We start from the raw sequence: 20,403 nt of genomic DNA on the forward strand, positions 1-20,403 counted from the left end.
ATTAGCTATAAATCCCTTGGTATAATTGATCTGATCTCTAGTACCAGGAAACTCCAGCCTGCGTTCAACCATGTGCAGAGTTTCAGCTGGGAAGAAGCAGAGTGCTCCTGACTTGGACAATGCTTTGCCTGAATGATAGCAGCTGTATTTAAAAACTTTTTATTGTTCTCTTACCTTTTAAGATGTGTATGTTAAATAATTTAATAAATCATAATGCAAAGTGAACATTAGAACAAAATGCACTTGTGTGTTTTAGATATGTAGCAGAAGTTGCCTTATGAGTTAGTGCAATACTGAATAACTGGGGCTTTATCAATTTTTAATGTCTGAATTAAATGTGTGGCTCATGTTTTAATACATGTCTAATTGTGACGATCTGTGGGTGGCCTTTAAGACACTGTTGAAGTGCTACTGATGATATTACGAAGCAGCCAACTCAGTGATGTTTTTCTTCCTATACAGAAGCTTCACTATGAGGCGGGGTGGATGGAGGAAACGGGCTGCCGATGGCGATGGCTGGGGAATATGGGTATGTTAAATACAAGTGGCTTTTTCAAAGAAGGTAAATGATGCGGTGAAAAGGGGGTTACAGCTTTGTAAAATCTGCTGTATGCTGTGAATTTAGTCCTTTTGCCTCACTTGACAAACATAATTCTGTTAAATAATTTTTGTAATTACCAAGTTTTGAAATGTTGTTTCACAGACAACCACTAATTTGCAGTATTAATAAGTGCAGACTCTTAAGTAGCTTTAAACAACTGTTTGAAATGAAGTTAAGTAACCTTAAAACTATTTGTAGTTGTCTGAAGAAGTCTCTGTATAGTTGGAAAAAAAAACAAAGAAACAAATTTACATAAGTATTTCTGATACTGCTGTGTCACATCTATGTGTACGATCAGAAAATATGTGGAGCTTGATGAACATTCTTTGCATTGCTTTGAGTCCAGTGAAACTCTTGATTTACAATCCAAATTTACATCTGTTTCCATTTTGTTAGTAACTTACATAGTAAGAAAAAAGAAATATGAGACAAATCCTGGCAATGGGATGAAAAAAAAAATTGGCAACAAGACACAATTGTAGGTAAGACATCAGGCAGCAGGTCTGCTATTTTGCATTTGGAACAATATGATTTGTCTTTTGCATATCATCCAAAGTTGTTGAGGAGGAATGCTGCCTAATGTTCCAGGGTTCTTGCATCTGATGAGTTTCAATCTATGTACATGAGAAAATGAGATGGGAATAATGTGTCCTTTTTTGTTTGTATTTTAACTTGAAAACCAGGGAGGGTACATGTCTGCAAAAGTTAAGAAACTGGATGATCAATTCCGGGCGGATTCAGTTGTTCAGCACCAGAGGGATGGAAATTCATCAAGTATCTTTAGTGGAGTTGCTATCTACGTCAATGGCTTAACAGGTGACATTTTTGTTTTTAAGTAATTTGTTCTTTCCTGTTATAGTATCTGTCATTGCCATGTTTGTTAAATTAATTGCGTATGTTTCCACAAATTTCATTATTTTTTCAATGTAAAATCAGATTAAGGTTTAATAATAAATCTTGCTTCACTAAATTTATTTAAGGGAATTTAATTGGTAGAAATAGCAGTATTTTTTTTTGACTTTCACTGATCATATTTGAAATGAAACCTAAGAGATTGGGGCGGGGGGGCGGGACAGGGGCACTGCAGTAATAGAAATGTTTTTACTTCTTTTTAACTTTCCCCATATGCCTGCAAATCAAATTCTGATTTTCTAATTTTAATTTTCAAAAATTTTGATGTGTTCATTGGACTTGCAGTGTTTACCTTAAATTCATGTTTGGGTAGATGTGTTGGGATTTTTTTGCTCACAATAAAGTAGTGGTTGAGACAATAACGCCCTAGAAGGAGGAGGAAGAGGGAAAACGTGGATATGCATTGCCTGTGGTAGACTACCAGTACATGTTAGGAGGAGTAAGATGTTTAATCTGCCATGTACATTTTTAAGTTTCTGCTGGGTTCCTTAAAATAAAATAATAATCTTCCTGAAGCACCCCAGAAGTTTTGTCAAGAACCTATGTTCTTGACATAATGTTGCAATTATTGGATAACTGATGTGTACAGCTGCTGTGGCATCCTGGAGCAGTGTTGATTTGAGCACTAACAGTACTGATCTGCGCTGCCATACATAAAAATCAGCAAGGTTAAGCTAGACACATTAAGCTCTTAGTACAGGCAGATCAGTTATTTAATATAGACAGTTTCTCTGGTATAAATCTATTGTTTTCGTATTCTGCAAGGCAGAGGTTCCTATATTGTGCTCCATAGGATGGTTGTCCGCATGGCTGGAGTAGAAACGATCATACTTAGGAGAAAATGTGCTGTTTTCCATTAAAAGTTAAATGTAAAATCAAGTGTTAGAACAATTTTAGAGTTGACAAAGGAATTCCACTGAAAGGAATTCTAACTGCATTCTCTCTCAAGAAAATTTGCTTTTCCTTCCCAATGTTTTCAGTATCTTGTGCAGAACTTACTGTTAAAGCCATTGCATTTGCCATATGTTCTGCCATAACTCTTTTGGTGCCAATGTGGCACTGCTGTCAAAGGTTTTCCAAAAACTTAGACTCTTTTTTTTTTTTTTTTTTTTACTATTTGCAAGATACTCTCTTTTTTCCACATGATTGAAAAAAGGCATAATATTAAATAAGTATTGGGGTTGTTGGCGGAGGTCTAAGAAGAGGTCTTAGTTTTAAGGTACATCTGTGCCCTGTAAAATTCAGGAATAGCCAAATGAGGAAGGAGTTGCCTAAGCTGGAAATTCTGGAGTAGGAGTTGTGTGGTCTCCCTAAGCCATTTTCAAACTAATACCTTTTTGTTGCTTTTAGGTGTAAACTAATACCTTTTTGTTGCTTTTAGGTGTAAACTGCTCTCCCACAGTGTGATCAGAAGTGATTTAATCTAGTACTTGGTTTTGGGTCGTGTTGTAGCAAACAGATTTTGAAAGTAGTTTGGCATAAAATCCACTGAGTGTTTTTTTTTTTTTTTTCCCCTCGCTCTGTACATGTTTCAGGAAGATCCTCTGTAGCTAGTAATATACTTACTTTTAGAGTAAATCTTTCTGGAAACGCTGTTTTCTACAGTTCTGCAGAAATGCATATCTGATTTGGTCTTTGAATAACTTGTGAAGAGAAAAACAATTTTTTTTTTATTTTTCTTAAAAACAATGTTTTTCTTAGTGTATTCGACAATACAAAGCAGGAATATTTCTGTTTTTAATTTTATAGATCCCTCAGCTGATGAATTAAGGAGACTAATGATGTTGCATGGAGGCCAATATCATATGTATTATTCCAGATCCAAAACAACGCACATCATTGCCACAAATCTTCCAAATGCCAAAATAAAAGAACTGAAAGGAGAGAAAGTAGTTCGACCAGAATGGATCATGGAAAGGTAAGTTAGAAAAATCTAGAAAAGCTGCTTTATAAAATATTGTATTTTAAGTTTTTATTTTGATTTAAAATAAATCTGTCCTGCATCAGCCGAATAAAGATACCACTGTCATACAGAATAATTTTTTTTAATGTTCCTTAAACAACTTTACATCATACAGAAAGTCTCAGTCATTGTAGGAGGGGTGAACACTGACCTGCTGTTTGCCACATTAATACCCAGTCAGTGGACCGGCCTTTGTCTCAGTATGTTTTATTAACTACCAGATAATTGTTTTTTAATTAACCTCCTGCCTTTTACTTTGCATAAGTTCGTCTCGTGTAAATAAAAGAAGAATGTCTGTTGAAAAGCATTTTCCTAAAACTGAAATTAATCCATCTAAAGTATATCATGTTGTGACTTTTAATAAAACAAATAAACCAAGGAACAGAAACCTATGAGCAGGAGAGCTAACAGTTTTATTTTCAAAGAATTTATGTCTTGTGTTTCCTTTATATATTAAAATATATAGGTTCAACTGAAATTGTTCTTAAGTCCTTGGAAAAGATGACAGGCTGAGAACAATTAATTGGTTTGCATCTGTATTCCTGCATCTTAGGGGGAATAGGACAGGAACATGTTTGGGGAATAGCTTTCCATGGCATGTAGTTCCTAATCAGTCTTTTCCTAGAGGATCGCCAGAAATGGGCAAGGAACTGTTCTGCATACACACTGTATGCAAAGCATGCATACAACAGCATACATACAAATGCTGTTTTCAGTTGCATACAACTTAACTGAATTTGAGTCTTTAGGACTCAAATGTTTCATATCATGTATCTTCCTTAAGGTTACTTTTTGAATTTTAGACGGAAATGACAGATTCTTCAATTTGAAGGGGAGCAGGGCGAAGAAGATTTTGTGTGCTTTTTTGTTTTTTCCCTTAATTTTAGGGTCTCGCCTTGTGTGTTTAAGTAGTTAGAAAAGGGGCAGTAGATGTGATTTGTTTCACAGACGTAGTTGTCTTAATTGGTGTAAAATATATATAATTTTAACCTAAGCTGGAAAAATCAGTTTGTATACATTCAGTAAAGACTTAACACATGAAATATTCTAGAACTTCCCCCACCATGTCTTGAGTGCAACTGTTGTATCTCCTTCTTCTAGACAATGCTACTGTAGAGTAACTCAGAAGAACTGCATATAGGCAACTTATGGGGATTAGACAAAAAGAAACAGCAATCTATTTCATCAGGGCATGATTTATGTCAGAATCTGAAAAAAAGCTAAAAAAAATTTCCCTTGCTTTCAACACTACTGCAGAACACTTCCTGGTAAAACATTCCATCACCGTGCAGTACCTGTGCGTGTGGAATATCAAATGATGTTACCCTCAGTTGGTAAGTTAGTGAAAATCTATGAAAAGAATTTAGAGGTTCCAAATTTGTTGAGTAGTCATATGCATATCTTGTTGGTGCAGTCTGATGGATTTTTTTTCCTATTTTGTTAAAATTTGACCTTAAAATGTTACTGTTACGAACAGTGAAATAGGTAATGTTGTTAGATCTTTCAGTCCTGTCGTCCAAGGCTATGAAATAAAAAGTTTAAGCTTACCTGTGCAACTTCAACACTTTCTGTGCACACATTTTGATTCAGTCTTTCAGTTACATGATCACACGCCATTTTGTGTCACCGTCACCTTCTCTGCACAGAAAAGATTTTGTTCAGGTTGCAAATTGTTAATTCGCCATCCTATTTTCTTCTTTACTCTGCAATCCTATACGTTATTTACTGTCTGCAGCTGAAATTCTTCACTGAATGTAGAATGAATAATGTTTTATTAGAGAGCTTTTGTATTGGCACTTATCATTGCAGCATCCGACTGTTTCCCCAAGACTAATGAATTTATCATAATACTTATCACAATAATAGCTTTGTTTTTATTTATTTATTATGAACCATCAAAAACATGAAGGTAAAACAATAATTTAGGTAGCTTGGAGAATGCCCTATGAAATACTTGAGGAAAAAGCAATCCTTTTATGCCTTTCCGTTAAGACACTGAAGGGTGGTAAGTCATGCATTGAAGTTTGTTTTGAAAGTTTTACACATTCTAAAATACAGACAGTCTGGTCTAAACCTCATATCCTGTGCTTAAGTGCGAAAAGCTCTAAAATTTTCATTAAACTGGCACCACACAGATAGACATAGTCTTGTAGTAATAATAGTCTCCAAATCCAATTTTGCAGAGAGTAATATGTGTTTAGATTAATTAAGAAACCATTTTTCTGCCCTCTCTCATGTTTTGTTTTTTTTAATACCTTCTGTTTCTGTTACAAATGAAACAGGTGTGCAAACAAACCTCCTTGCTGTACTTTTATTGCTTTTATATTCAGAGCAAATGTTATTTGAAAAATATAATGCACAATTATATAGTTCAGAAAGGATGCATGAGCAATAGAAGACAGATTAAGGTTATTCTGGGTGGTCGGAATTCTGACATAACCTGCTCTGAAACTTTACTTCCAAATTTGAATGCTCTTCTAATAAGTATTATTTTACATTTATAATAAAATCACCTTTCAAAGGTCAAGGCTAGTTAACCACTAAAATCAGCTACCATTGGAAGCTGTGGATTCTTTATTTTGATTTTTAGATTAAGTAAAGTTCTTCTTAAAGATATTCGTTACTCTAACACAGATATGAAAAGATTTTTAAATAATTTGCCAGGAAAATACCAAAAATCAGTTTGGTGAGTTGCGCATCATTTTCTGCTTCTGATGTGAATTCTGAGTGCAAAACATTTGAATAAGCATTTGAATGAATAAAATCTTTCAGTCTGAAATGAGGACAACTTTTGTAGGAGTTGCTGTGTTGCTCTAACAGTAATTATTTTGGAAAAATAATGTGGACTTTAGGAAAATCACTGTAGTTGTGTTTTGATAAGACCCTAATGAGAGAACATCAAAGAGAATTTCTGCAGACTAAGGGAATAATCCAGCAAGATAAAAAAATGTTAGAATAGTTTCTCTAAAAGTTTATTGTTATTATTATTATTAATGAATTAGCAGCTGAAATTAGATGTTTGTCATGACTAAAGTATTGATGCGTTCAAGTATGAGGGAGGATTGCTCGTGGAGGTGGGGAGGAGGAGTTGTTAGCTTCCTAGCTATTCCACTGGGAACAGATGATGGACCAGGAAAAAAAACGTTTTTAATTAACTGGAAGAGAAAAATAGATAGAATAGATAGAAAGCTGAGGTTTGATAATTTTTGTTGTTTAGATTAGTAAAATATTCGGAGTTTTGCGGCATTCCAAAGAGAGGAATTAGAATTGAGTTCCATTGTCACAGAATAAATGTAGCTTGGTAAAACTTACAAAACAGTGCACGTGAGCCAAAGTGATGAAACGATCTCTGTAGTGATGCAAGCCTGTAGGATCTTTTAGGCAAAGATGGCTTGGGGGGAAGTCTTATCAATATGTAAAAAAAACAGGAGAGTGTAAAGAAGAAAAGAAGATGGAGCCAGGCTCTTCTCAGTAGTATCCAGTGAACAGATAGGAGGCAATGGACACAAAGTGAAATACAAGAAATTCTAGTTGAACTTCAGAAGAAGCTTCAGCATTAAGCGTGGTTGCAGTGGAGGAGGTTACCCAGCGAGGCTGTAGAGGCTCCACCTTTGGAGAGATTCAAAACCCACCTGGACAATTTGAGCAGGGATGTTGGATTAGAAAATCTCAGGTATCCCTTCTTCTCTGATTTCTATAGCATTTGTGGAAGTTAGAAATATCCAATCGGATGTTAGAAGAAATAGTTCCTCTCTAATTATTACAAATACTGTAATAGATACATTTTTCTGGAGGAGAGGTTAGATGCTTTAAGCAAGGATATTGCTGTTGAATGGCGAGGGCAACCTGATGACAAGGGACATGGAAAAAGCTGTGATACTCAATGCTACCTTTTCTTCAGTCTTTACTATCAAGGTCTGTTTTCCAGCCTCCAAGTGGCAGAGTTTTGGGAGAAGAAGTGCTACCGAAGATATAGGAAGCTTAAGTTAAGGGTCAGTTAAGCAAACTACATGCACAAGTCCATAGGACCAGCTGGAATGTATCCAAGGGAACTGGCTAATACTAGGACATCTAGGATGTCTTTGAAGATTCATGGCGGTCAGAGGACTGGGAAAGGGTAAACATGCCTGTCAGCAAGAAAAGCAAGAAGGAGGATCCAGGGAACTGCAGTGCAGTTCTTCACTACAGTTTCTGAAGGTTATGGAACAAAGCTTTCTGAAAGCCGTATCTGGACACATGAGTGGCAGGAAGGTGATAGGAAAGAGCCAGCATGAATTTTTCAAAGGCAAATCATGACCAGCCAGAGTCAGAGTCTTGTCTGTCAGCTTGTTATAAGCGGCTTTTCTCAAGGGTTGGTATTGGGTCTGCGTTAGTTTAATGTCTCGCTTAACAACATGGGTGTGCATGAGGAAGTGCAACAAGCTTACAGAAGACACCAGGTAGAAGTGAACACTCGATACAGTGTTCACAAAGAAGGGGTGCCCTTTAGAGAGATCTTGACAAACTGAAGGAATGGGATGACAGAAACCTCATGAAGTTCATGACATCACAACAAAGGCAAATGCAGAGCCCTGCATTTGGGGACAGAGTAACTCCATGCTGTAGGACAGGCAGGGGACTGACTGGTTAAAAGGCAGCTTTGTGGAAAAGGTCTGCCAGGTCCAGGTGGACAAGATGACTGTGAACGAACCACCAGTGTGTCCTTGTGGAGATGAAGGCGAACAGCACGAGACCATGGCCAGCAGCTTGAGGGAAGTGATTCTTCGTGTCTGTTTGGCACTTCTGAGTGCACATCTGTGTACTGGTGTCTACAGTTTGGGCTCCCCAGTACTGGGAACGTACTGGAAACTAGAGTGAGCCTGGCAGTAAATCTCCAAGATGATTAGGGACCTGGAGGAGAGGCTGAGGGAGCAGTTTTTGTGCAGCCTGGAAGAAGGGCTCAGTGGGGCTCAATTGCTGTCTTCCCCACTACCTATATGGAGGTTACAGAGAGTCTGGAGCCAGATTTTTCTTGAAAGTGTACAGCAAGAAGACAAGAGGCAATAGTCGTAAGGTGGAGCAAAGAACAGTCTGAGTCAGTGTAAGGAAGAGATTTGTCACAGTGAGGGAGGGTGGAAACTGGAAAGAGAAGTTGTGGAATCTCTATCCTTAGAGTTACTCAGAATTTGACCAGACAGATCTCTAAGCATGTGATTTAACTTTTGAATTTAGCTGTGCTTTGAGGAGCTGTTGTATTAGAGAGACCTGCAGAGATCCTTTTCAACCACATCTTTTCTGTGATTCTAAATTCTGTGACCTAGGCTGCGTGGAAGAGGGAAAGGTACTGAAAGATGCATCTACAGTGGGTTTCCTGTTGTTGCTGCATCTTCATAGTTTGAAAATCAACCACCTGCATAATGGAGCTATTCCAGTAGATAGCATCTTAGCATGCAGGGGATCCTGAGTGCTCTGTCTAATGACCTTGAAATTGATGTCATGATTTTGAGATTTTACCTGCATGATTATGCAATTTTGCATGGTAATATGAGAAATATTATAATCAGGCATTGTAAAAGCTTAGTTGCTGCATCACCATGTCCTGTGGGCTGGTGGGCTGTTTCTACTCTTCTGCTCTCATAGAAACCTTACTATTACTGTGCTAACTAGTTTTTTAATTTATCTAATTGGGTAATATGATCTCCCACTGTATTCTTCTCTGATTGCACTGAGAGGTTACAGGGGATTTGGTCCCCTGTCCAGCTCTCCTGACAGTAGTACAAATCTGAGCACACCTCCAAGACAGAGTTCAGGTGTTCAGGAACAGCAGAATAGTTTGTGTGTCATTGAACTAAATTCTCTTTAAGATTCTGAATCTAATTGTATCTTCAAAACCGAATGTCAGTGTTTGATATGAAAAGGATTCCTTCCTGTAAGAAGCTTCAGCATCTCTGACCAAGTGTTCAGTATGGAGAGTTGTACATGAATAGGAAGTGGAGAGTAAGCTGGGAAGGATATTCTTTCTTCCACCAGCAACAGACATTGGGATGGAGAGATGAAATTGTACTGTGGGGTATTTTTGAGAGGATTCTGCTTCAAAAGTAATGACTTCCCGAGGGAATTAACCAGTTACCAAAGTACAATTGCAGTTCCAGTGGGAGAAGTAAAAGAAGAAGGGAGATGTAGTGCAGCGCTTAAGACAGAACTGGAATGGTTAGGGTGGATATATTTGGCAGGACTGTTTGGAAATCTTTCTTCTCCTTACCTCTCTTCCATGGATTTTTCTCGCAAGAAGGAGTAATTATCCTTTTGAAAGGGAAAAAGTGGAGGTTCCTCTTTAATAATGAACTGCATCCCAGCTGACCTCTTTTAGTTTCTGCACAGATTTACTGGGAGCACATGTATTCACTCATCATTGTTCAGTTAGAATAACTATTCGTGAGATTTTTGGATTGTGTGTTGTTTGCTTTGTTTTTGAAGTTAAATACATGTATTTTTTGCCTGCTAATTGGAAAAACAACTGAATGTAGACAACTGAAGAAAACATACGAGCAAATGTTCTCACTGGTTCCGGTCACAACATTATAAATTACTATCAAGTTAAGTCCAGGTAGTAGTTGGAAGAGAGTTGTGGAAGGAGAATTCAAAGATGCATAGCAGAACAGTAAACTCTGACCAAAGTAAGTATATTGTATGTGGGATATTTTTTGGATTAAAGAGGTTTGTTTTGTTTCTTTTCTTTTTTTTTTTCTTTATTTATAAGTAGCTTAAGTATTACCTTGTTTCTTTTTTCTGTTTCAGCATTAAAGCTGGTCGTCTTCTCTCATACATTCCGTATCAGCTTTATACCAAGCAGTCGAGTGTCCAGAAAGGTCTCAACTTTAATACCATATGCAAACCTGAAGATGCTGTGCCAGGTCCAAGCAATATAGCTAAAGATCTCAACAGGGTGTAAGTGTTTCTAATGTTGTTCATCCATACTGGGTTTGTGTTTGTAATTGTGTAGTGTTTTTACAGTTGATTTCACCATCAGTAGAGGGGAACTCTGAGTCACTGAAATGTTAAAAAAAAAAAAAAAGTATAGTTGAGGATGGAACCGCAGTATCTTTACTCAAAGATCTTTACTCTTGTCTCTTGTCTTTGTACCATATTTTACTGGATACCTGACTTAGGAGTTCCACTGGATGCCTCTGTGGAAATACCAGTGTCTGTTGGAAACATTAAAGGTTTCTGACTAGCCACTGAAAAACAGGTCTTTATTCTAAAAACAAAAAAGCTGCTATGGTTTGATTGCTTTTACTAATGGTGTCCAGAAGTAAATGTAAATGTGTACTAGCTTTTCAGTGCTTAGTTTAGCTTCTTTAAACAAGAAATCACAGCTTCTTTTTGTATGATAACACTAAAATTTAAGTGAGACTTGAGAGAGCAGATGGATTTGAAAAAAATGCAAATACAACAGATTTTTTTTAAAGACCTTAAGAAGGGAATGGAATTGAAGGCATCAGTGAAACTCCAATTATTTAAAAAAATATCAATACAGTAAAAGAAATCTTGCATTTGGACAACATGTTCTTTCTATATGTTTGTGTGTTTCTGTGCCTAAATGTCTTTAGATACTTCTTGTGTCCTTTTCAGAAGCACCTGGTATCGTTTGTTTTTTAGAGACAAGGTTTCAGAGTGACTAGTTTTCTCATTTGTAGAGATGGTCTTTTTCTTCCACTGTCAGCTGCTTTATGTAAAACCCAACTCTGCACAGTACACAGAGACCTCATTGCATGAGGGAGATTGTCTGTATTTGTGCAGAAATGAAACTGGTGCCACAAAAAAGAAATGTTTATCAATATTTTAAGTAGATGATATAACCACCACTGCCTTCTATTATTATTGTACAGTTGAATGAGAAGAATATTCACACTTTCAAAAATTCCTCTTTATTTCTACAAATGTGTATTTTAGGCTTGCCCTAGCTCCTGATGCTAAGTGTGTATGTCTGGAGATACCCCTTTCAACTATTGTTACTTTTAATTTAATTTATAATTGTGATAACCAAATTGCTATCACAGTTAATTGGCTTTCTAGTTTTACTTGTATGCTAATTATTACCCACTTCTTTTTTGTGGGTATATTTAAATTGATTGCTTTGGGAGTTTGGAGGGTGGTTGTTTTTTATAGTGTGTGAGGAATATGCATAATTCTTAAAATCAGGCTTTAATTCCACTTAAGCGTTGTAGCAGAGTCAATGCTTTTAATAAAAGCTTTATCTTTACTGTATGAGAATGAATGTAAATTGCCAGTATTCTCATAGCAGAACACTTTGTTTTACATACTTAATATACACAAAGTAGTTAGATTTTTGGTTTGTTGTTGAAAGTATGCTTAATTTATAGAGTCGGAACGTATTTTTCCTTAGGAGAAGATAAAATGAATCCAGCATACTAATCAAAATCCTGTTCTAAAACAATAGAAGGTTTCTATGTGTATTTTCATCATTTTCGTTGTAGCGTAGAGTTGGAAAATTACATCCACTAATTAAAAAGACGCTTGTTTCTGATGGCTTGCTGCACTATTCATACGGTCCATGGTGGTAGAGTGCCCTCAAAATAAGAGAGTTCTGTTTCCTTTGGAGAGCATGGGTCAAATTGAAAGCCGTGAAAATAGTTTTCCCAGTGCAGGCAGGCATTATTTTGGTCACTCCTGCATAAATTCCTGATAGAATTGTATTAATATTGCAGCAAATCCATGGAAACTTTTTCATCTGTACAGTGTTTTGTGAGGTATAGCACAAACTTTGTGGTAATTGCCTTGAGACCGTAAAAACTAATCAAATACGTCCTGATACCAGTTAACAAAATAAATAACCTAACACTTCAAATTACTTGGAAATGTGCCTTTTTATAAAAGAAAAGCTATTAAATTATCATATCTGTTTCAGAAATCATATTAAAAAGTGTGAGACTGAGAGTGAGATCACACCCAATGGAATAAGTAGCTGGCATGAAGAGGAAGATGAAAGTGACAATTTTGGATTTATGGAGCTGGAGCCAATCATTCCTGAAAGGAAACAAAATGGGATTCAGCCTCACAGAGACAGCACTGCCATTTTTAATGGACACACACACATTTCTACCAGTGCCTTAAAGACACAGGATTGCTCAGCACCGTCCAGCAACAGTGTTGCAAGTAGATTCTCTCCAGGCCCTGTGCAGGAGGAGGGGAAGACTGAAAAAGGCACCGTTGACTTCAGAGACTGCACAACGCAGCAGTTGCAGCAAAGCAACAAAAACAAAGACTTCCCGTGGAATCCACATAGGACTATGAGCAATTCATCCTCATCTTCATCTTTGCACAGTAATACTAAACTAAATGGTGCTCACCACTCCACTGTTCAGGGGCCTTCAAGCACAAAAAGCACTTCTGGACCTGCTCCTAGCAAGGCAGCTTCCTCACCTGTGTCCAAACCTTCAGATTGTAGTTTTATTTCTGACTTTTATTCACGGTCAAGGCTGCATCATATAGCAACGTGGAAGTGTGAATTGACAGAGTTTGTCAACAGTCTGCAAAGAAAAAACAGTGGTGTCTTTCCAGGAAGGGAAAAATTAAAAAAATGGAAAACAGGCAGGTCCACATTTAAAAGTGATACAGGTAGATACTTGTTTAAGAATGTTTATGTTCATAAGGTCTCTTTATATCTTGGCTCACATGTTAACTGTCTATCTGAAACTAGTTTTCAATGTTCACATGGCTCTCAGGCTATGTGGAATGGCTTGGTGACTTTGATGCATCCAAAACAAAAGGTTTAACTACATTTAAAAAGAAACCACTTAAATTGTGATTAATGTGATATTCTGGTCCATATTCAATTTCTCCTTGATTAAAAAAAAAAAAAAAAAAAAAAAAGAAGTCTTGACTTTACCAAGGTTTACCAAGGTATGTGGAGTGACTGAGGAAAACAATATTGTTACCTGTCTAAATGTAATTGCCATGTGCAAATCTTCAGAACGGAAATAGAGGAAAAAAACCCAAACTTGCTGCGTATAGTTCAGTGTGAAAAATTAAAAGACAAATCACATTTGGAAATGAGCTAAAATCAAAATGATTTTTTGTTAGTAAGGCTGTCATATTCTTCTGGGTGTGTTTAAGTGGGGAACAGTGTCATACAAGTCTTGTGAACTTGTCTTACGGCAGAAGAGAAACGGTTTGCGTCATCTCATTGTCCATCAAGGGCCAAAATGGAAGTATATGTGTAATTTGAGAGCCATAGTATTACAATTATAGAGTAAATATCCTGCATCTTATTTTTTTTTCTTTGAATTTACAATATTATTCAATTAAAAGGCTGACTGTATGTGATCAGAGGGATTCTGACTCTGTTATGCTGTATGCTTGTGATCGTTTACAAATAAGTTCACAAAGACAGATTATCCTAAAAATTTACTATTCTAAGAAATAAATTAACTGCTTTTGTGTTTTTGCTAGCACACCGCAGTTTTAAAGTATGTTGACTTATAAACTACCATCAAAACATGGTATAAACTAATGTATTGTACTTTTCCTTGAATTTGACTTAGAGAATTCCTGTAGTTAATTACTGTCTTTCATTTGGCAAGGAGCATCTTCTCAAGCACTGTCTTAGTTGCTTAGTTTCTGAACACCTTTTATAATATAGTCATTTAAATGCAGGTGGTAAATTACTAAAAATTAAAAAAAATGCATATTTCTTATTATTCAGCAGTTAACACAGTCGTCAAGCAGAACAAATCAATTGATATATTGAAATATTTTCTCACTATCATACATTCACCATTATGTTCAGATTAAGGTTTTACCTCAGGCGTAGCCTTCCCTGGCAAGTGAGCAACATCAACACACAAACCTGAATTTCTAGTGTACAAATTCACAGAAGAATTATTGAACTTCAGCAGTGTAGTTTTTTCAATCTGTAGCGATCTTGCTCATCTTTGCTGGATGTTTGCATCAGTGTACATACATCATTTGACAGAATCCAAATGCACAGAAGATTTAAATACATTCAGTGTGTTTTGTGAAAAGTGAAAGTCAACCTTCAGTGCAGCTAAGCTTTATCTTTTAGTTCTTTAACTAAACTCTTCTAAACTTTATCTCTGTTCTGATGTGCCAACAAAAATCCTGAAGCTCGCTCTCATGGATTCATTGTTAGCATTGAAATGAAAATCAGTTAAGATCCAGTTCCCCCTATATGCAATAATGTACTTGGGGTGAGGGGAGCTTATTATAGTAAGAGAGCGTTAATTATGGGAAAAAAGAAACTTAAGTGTGATGCCTTGTTTAGACTGTTTAGTTAGTGTTCATGTTTTGTGGGTTTTTTGATTTTTTTTTCTGTAGCTTTTGCACTGAGAATTTAGGAAATGGTGATACCCTCTTGGTGAGAAGAGGTAAAAATCTTTGTAACTAAGGGTGGTAAAAACTTCATGCTAGTCCTTGATGGCTAATGTGCGTAGTACCGGGTTCAAGTTCTCTGTTGGTGTATCTTCATACTAGGTAATGTGTCTGTTTCGAGCTTGGCCAAGCCACAGAGCTGTATAATGCACGTGGATATGGATTGCTTCTTTGTGTCTGTAGCTATCCGAAATAGACCGGATCTCAAAGGTCAGTATCCAGTTTTCAATGTCACTTTGCTGGTTTGAGGCTTTCTCTGCATACTAAACTCAAAGAAAACAAAAACCCTGCATGCTTAATCAATTGGACTTCGCATGTCAGTTTTGGCATCCTTTTCTAATAGCAGGATTGCACAACTTTCATATTCCTCCTTACTGACTCACAGTCCAAAAGCATGTGGAAGAGAGAACTGGAATTCTCTTTGCTGTCTGCATTTGAGTGTCCAAAGTAACAGCAGAGAAGTCACATTCAAAACAACCATTCTGTGTGATGCTGCACGTATCTCACTGAGACTTAAATCCACGAAAGTGGTTTGTGGTCAAAAAAATAAAGTATTATCTGGACGATGGTCAGTTCAGTTGGCACTTAAAGCTCTAACACTGTGATCTTCCGTAGAACCTAGGAAGCTGTAGCAAGTTGTTTCAGAGTAAAAAAAATCCAAAATTAAAACACCAGTTCTGCTATGCAACTACTGAATTTTGGTGTTGGGTGAGTCTGAAGACTTGGTGCAATGCTCTGAGAAAGACTCAAAACTATATAATCTTCATATACATTTCTTACATATGTGTGTATCTTAAAAACTTGGTTTCCTGCAAAATTTTGAATTCCAGGATGGCAATATAGAGAACCTCGGACTTTTGTGTGAATATTTTTTCTTTTTTGTAAACCAGTACCAGAACTTGCAATGCATAGGTTAGCTTGCTGTTGAAGAGTTATAGAAGTGTTGATATCATCAAAAAAGTCAGAATTTTAACTCAAGATTTGTGTAGTTAACTCAATGATCTTGTGTAGTTCATTGAACCAGTGGAACCAAATGTGTGCATGTGTTAAGATAAGCTTGCTTTAGCTAACAAGCCTGCTAAAATGTTTAAAACTTGTATGGTGTTTGCAGCTTGTCAGATTTTGTGCTAATGAATTATTAGGGCGTTGGGAAGTTTCACAGCTTCCCTTTATAGTAGTTGTTCAAGACAAGCCAGCATAGCTGCATTTTCACTCTTTCACAAGTTTTCATCTCTTTTATGTCTAATTGCAGCCATGTGTAAATTAACAGTCATAATGCAAAGTCACTTACATAGCTGTTTGCTCCTGTAACAATGCAGAAGCTTGAAGCTTATTTAAAATAAAATGGACATCTTCATAATCTTACCCTGGATGTGCTATTATTAACCTGTGAGTTTTTATATATGTTGTCATCTAATTATGTGCATTTTTTTTCCATAGGAAAACCAGTAGCTGTTACCAGCAACAGAGGTGCAGGAAAGGCACCGCTGCGCCCTGGAGCAAACCCCCAGCTTGAACGGCAATATTATCAGAACAAGCTATTGAATGGCAAAGCAGGTACTAAAAACTGATTTTTTTTAAAGTGTTTTGTGATTAAGAAATTTAAAGAGAGGAAAAGTTACTAATAAAATATGCAGTGGATAAACTTTTTATTATTATTAATTCAGAAAAGTTGGTTGCATAAGGCAATGCTTTGTGGCTTTAGTAGTCTGCTACTGTGACTTTTCAATGGTTATCTTTGCTCTGGGAGTATAATATTTTAGAGCCATTTTAGGGGTTTTATTCACTTTTTTATTGAGGGTGAGTGTAAGGTAAGTATGTGCGGAGGAGAGGTTTTTTGGTTTGTTTGGTTTTAGTAGAAAATACAGATTGTCTGAACACTTGGTTCTGAGTATTGCAGAAGTATATTACAGAAAAGCAGGTACAAAATATATTTTGAAAAGCTGCTAGTATTTTTTATGAATAGAAAGTAGAAATGATAGCACATAGCCAGTGAGGCATTGATTAATCGAAGTTGGTTTTTTAATTGCATTTGTATACCTGTGTACAATGGCTTAGTTTGGGAGGTGCTCAGAACATTTTGGGTGTTTGAAGAGTCCGGCAACTCCTGCTAATTTTGACTTCCCAGTAGTTTGTTTCTTCAAAACCAAGTAATCTGTTATAGTTTGAGAATTCTTTACTTTCCTACAGTCATTTAGAGCTTCCTTGTTGTTTTCTATGTTTTCAAGTAGCAGTATACTAGTGTATAGAATAGCAGTATACTAGTGTAAGGAAAACATTATTATCTGTTTTTCTGATGGTTACAAGGTGTGAACTGCATTTAGTGTGGGAACATACTAAACATAAATGGTAACTTTGCTTCTCCTTGAAGGCTAAGTGAAGATGTTTTTTATTGCAACAGTTTAATTTTAGTTTGGAGTGGAAGTTGCCTCTCCTTTGACCAACGTACACACACTTCTTACTGGACTTGTAGCAGATACTATTGTTCTAGTTTATAGCACAATTATTTTGCTGATATAAGGAGGGAAAATGCAGTTCCTTCTTCCATGGTTGTTTCTGAAATGTTAATATGACTTTAAAAAAAAAAAGTTAGGCATATAGGCAGGTTTTCAAAGACAATTGGAAACAAGGTATTACAGTAAGTGATGCCTTTTGGTCTGTTTGCTATAGTTTAAGTACTCATTTAAACTGCATTAGAATATATGTTTGTGGAACCTGCTGGCCTTGAGTTTTGTAAGGACGTTTTTGACTTTCTGTAAGTCAGAAACTTTCCAGACGTAGTTTCTGCTGTGTTTGTAATGCCATCTGTGAGCGTGTTACAAAGATAGCTGTGGCTTTGTGGGCTTAGATTTTCCATAGTACAGTTCTTTGTGTGAACCATTTATTGGTAGCTGAGTTTTAAGCAGTGGCGTTACTAATAAAATTTATTAGAGCATATCATTGAATAATGATGTGACTTCATACAGTGAAGCGAGGGAGTTAAGGAAGCTTAACTGATGTAACTTAGTATGTTCTCTGTGTTTCCTAAATTCAGCACCATCTCTTCTGCTATATGTATTGCTTAGAGGTACAGCAGGTTTCAGCCTTGCAATGTAACAAACTCAGGTTCTTACTTCAGCAGCTTTTCCGGGGTGTCCACACTATCATTTCTTCTAATCTCAGCATCCAGTCCCGCATGCAGGCAGGCAGCTAGCTCTTCTTTCTTGATGCTTAGTCTGCTCGTATAGTCTATGGTTTTGACAAAAGGATTTTTTTCCTAACAGTGTTTTTGCAGTCTCTATCTCATTTAGCTGCAGATACTTATTTTTCAATCTCTGTGTTAATTTTTATCCATCAGTACAATATTTTTATCAACAAACAAATTAGCCTACTGTTCCTGCTTACATTCTTGTAAACACATGGATTGACTCCCTTTTGGGTAGAAGAGATTAAGGTTAGTTGTAATCTTATAAGAAAACATAAGTACACTTTTGTTTAGGCTTTTTTCCCATCACAATTATCTTAGGAAGTGTATGTGAAACACTTCATAGCACGCACTTAATTGTGCTTTGCCACAGGTGAATATGGTATGGCGAGCCCATGTATCATATAGAAAAATGCTCTTTTCCCTAAAATATTAAATATATAGAATGCTCTTTTGGGCTCTGTTAAACATAGACCATTCTGTCTGGGGAGGTGTTGTATGAATGATGTAAAAAGGTAGGTGGGTCCAACTTTGAACATACACATATTTTTACTTCCATGTTTCAACTCAGAATCCACTTCATTTTTTGGTGCTTCTTGCTTTCTAGGCTGCCCTCTCTGGTCATACCTTTTCAAAGTCTTGCTTATTAGAAAAAAAAAAGTTACAAATTAAAAAAAAAAAAAAGAAAAAAAAGAAACCTATGAATCACTTAGTTTGATTACATACTGAATTCTGCTGCTTCAGCTACTTCTTTTTTTGCAATTACTTCTTCAGTGATATTAGTTCCTAGCTTTTGATCTGCATTGCTGAATGAGTATCTAGTCTCAATAGACTCTTGGATCCTCTATGAAATACTTTCTTTTTCTTGTTTGAATTCATCCAAATATAAAACTTTCAAATTTAAAAAATTGCTCTCATTCTGTCCCTAAATCTCCACATTGGAGACAGGCTTTCTGGGTAGTAGGGATTACTTCTCTATGTAGGTACCATCTCTAACAGTCGTGTCCTAAAGCTAAAGGATTAACATACGTTAATTGGAATTCATATTTTGGGGTCTCCTTTTTTGTGGCCAGGATGTCCAAGATGTGAATATTTTTTAGGCTTCCTTTCCCTCAACCTTAGTATCTCCTATTTTTCATTCTAAAGAGCAACAGTTTTTAACCATCATATTAGTCACAGATTTATTCTCAGCGATTTCTTTTTCACAGACTTGGGTCCTGGCCTCTGATTTCTCCATCCGTTGCTCCACATTCACCATGTGCCTGTCTAGTTTCCCAGCTTTTGATGAGAGGTTCTCTACCTTGCCTTCCATTGAGGACAATGTGTTCTGCATTGCCCTGAGTTTCACATGAAGTGACTCCATCAGCTCACGGGCGGCTCCGCTCTGCTGCGATGTGGGAAAGCTCGGCGAGTCCAAGGAAGATAGACAAGATGACAGCATCATCTCAGGCCAGGGCGCAGGAAGGCGTGGACTAAAGGAATTGTTCTTGTCATTCTTATCTTGATTTGGGGCATAATTTTGCTCTAATTTGCAGCTGCAGACATCTTAGGTAACTTACTGAGCTCTTGATACATTAATATATTTACAGCTTAAAAAGATACTTGAATTTAGCAGAAAGTCTGAATAAAAGCAGCTTTTCACGCGAACCGAGTTCTGGCCCCGCTGTCTCCACTCACTCACTGCCTCTGATGACAACTCGTATGTGCACCCAGCACCCCGCTTTCTTTCAGTTGAGTTGTCAGTGTGTGAGTTGTTGGTATTACGATGCACGATTAGGTGTTGTGGCACTTCGGAGTAGCCTTTGTGTATTTCAAAGGTGCATAGAATTAAATAGACTACAGTAATGAGGAAGAACTATAGCGTATGTATTGGATTTCATTTAGCCAGCAGCCATCAGAATCATCATTTTTTATCATTGCAGGCTGGCAGTACTTCTCTCCTGATGTACCATTTGGCACATTAAGCAATTCTTTTCTTAGAAGGGGAACCTCTGGTTTTGCCATGTAATGCAAAACATTTTGAGTAAATAAGAAGCTTTGTGTCTTTATGATACTTTTTTGTTTTGATTCTGATTGGGAATTTGGACGGGATAGCAATGTTTATATCAGTACGTGCTTCAGACTAATCCATAACTTAGAATCTAGACATCCCCTGTCAAGGTTTGCATACCATGAGCCCCTGAATAGAGAGGAAGAGAACTTCTGTACCTGAGCACACAGTGCTGTATGTCCTGAGTTTCTGTCCTGGTACCTAGTATGCAGTTGGCCTAAGAGCATGCTGTAGCGCTTCGTAGAATTTGGAAAGGCCTGGCTGAAAGTCTGAGATTGCAGTCTATATAGTTGTATCCTTTT

General features: G+C 36.8%; 1 protein-coding gene across 5 annotated transcripts in view; it reads left to right on the forward strand.

The window, feature by feature from the left end:
- The window catches only part of REV1 (REV1 DNA directed polymerase), a 55,470-nt gene that overhangs the window by 10,371 nt on the left and 24,696 nt on the right, over positions 1-20,403 (forward strand). For 4 of the 5 annotated variants that reach the window (XM_088540122.1, XM_010222657.2, XM_088540185.1 and 1 more), the window contains exons 1-7: positions 434-529; positions 1,285-1,417; positions 3,263-3,431; positions 10,254-10,403; positions 12,385-13,094; positions 14,970-15,077; positions 16,308-16,424. In XM_088540122.1, the coding sequence (XP_088396248.1) occupies positions 443-529; positions 1,285-1,417; positions 3,263-3,431; positions 10,254-10,403; positions 12,385-13,094; positions 14,970-15,077; positions 16,308-16,424 (1,474 nt within the window). In that variant the 5' untranslated portion in view covers positions 434-442. Of the gene's footprint in view, positions 1-433; positions 530-1,284; positions 1,418-3,262; positions 3,432-10,253; positions 10,404-12,384; positions 13,095-14,969; positions 15,078-16,307; positions 16,425-20,403 lie in introns of those variants that run through there. The other variant, XM_088519409.1, reaches the window with a different exon arrangement.

Source organism: Tinamus guttatus, unplaced genomic scaffold (assembly GCF_059628265.1).
Source record: "Tinamus guttatus ecotype Peru unplaced genomic scaffold, ASM5962826v1 Tinamus_guttatus_pri_ptg000002l, whole genome shotgun sequence".
NCBI classification, from domain to species: domain Eukaryota; kingdom Metazoa; phylum Chordata; class Aves; order Tinamiformes; family Tinamidae; genus Tinamus; species Tinamus guttatus.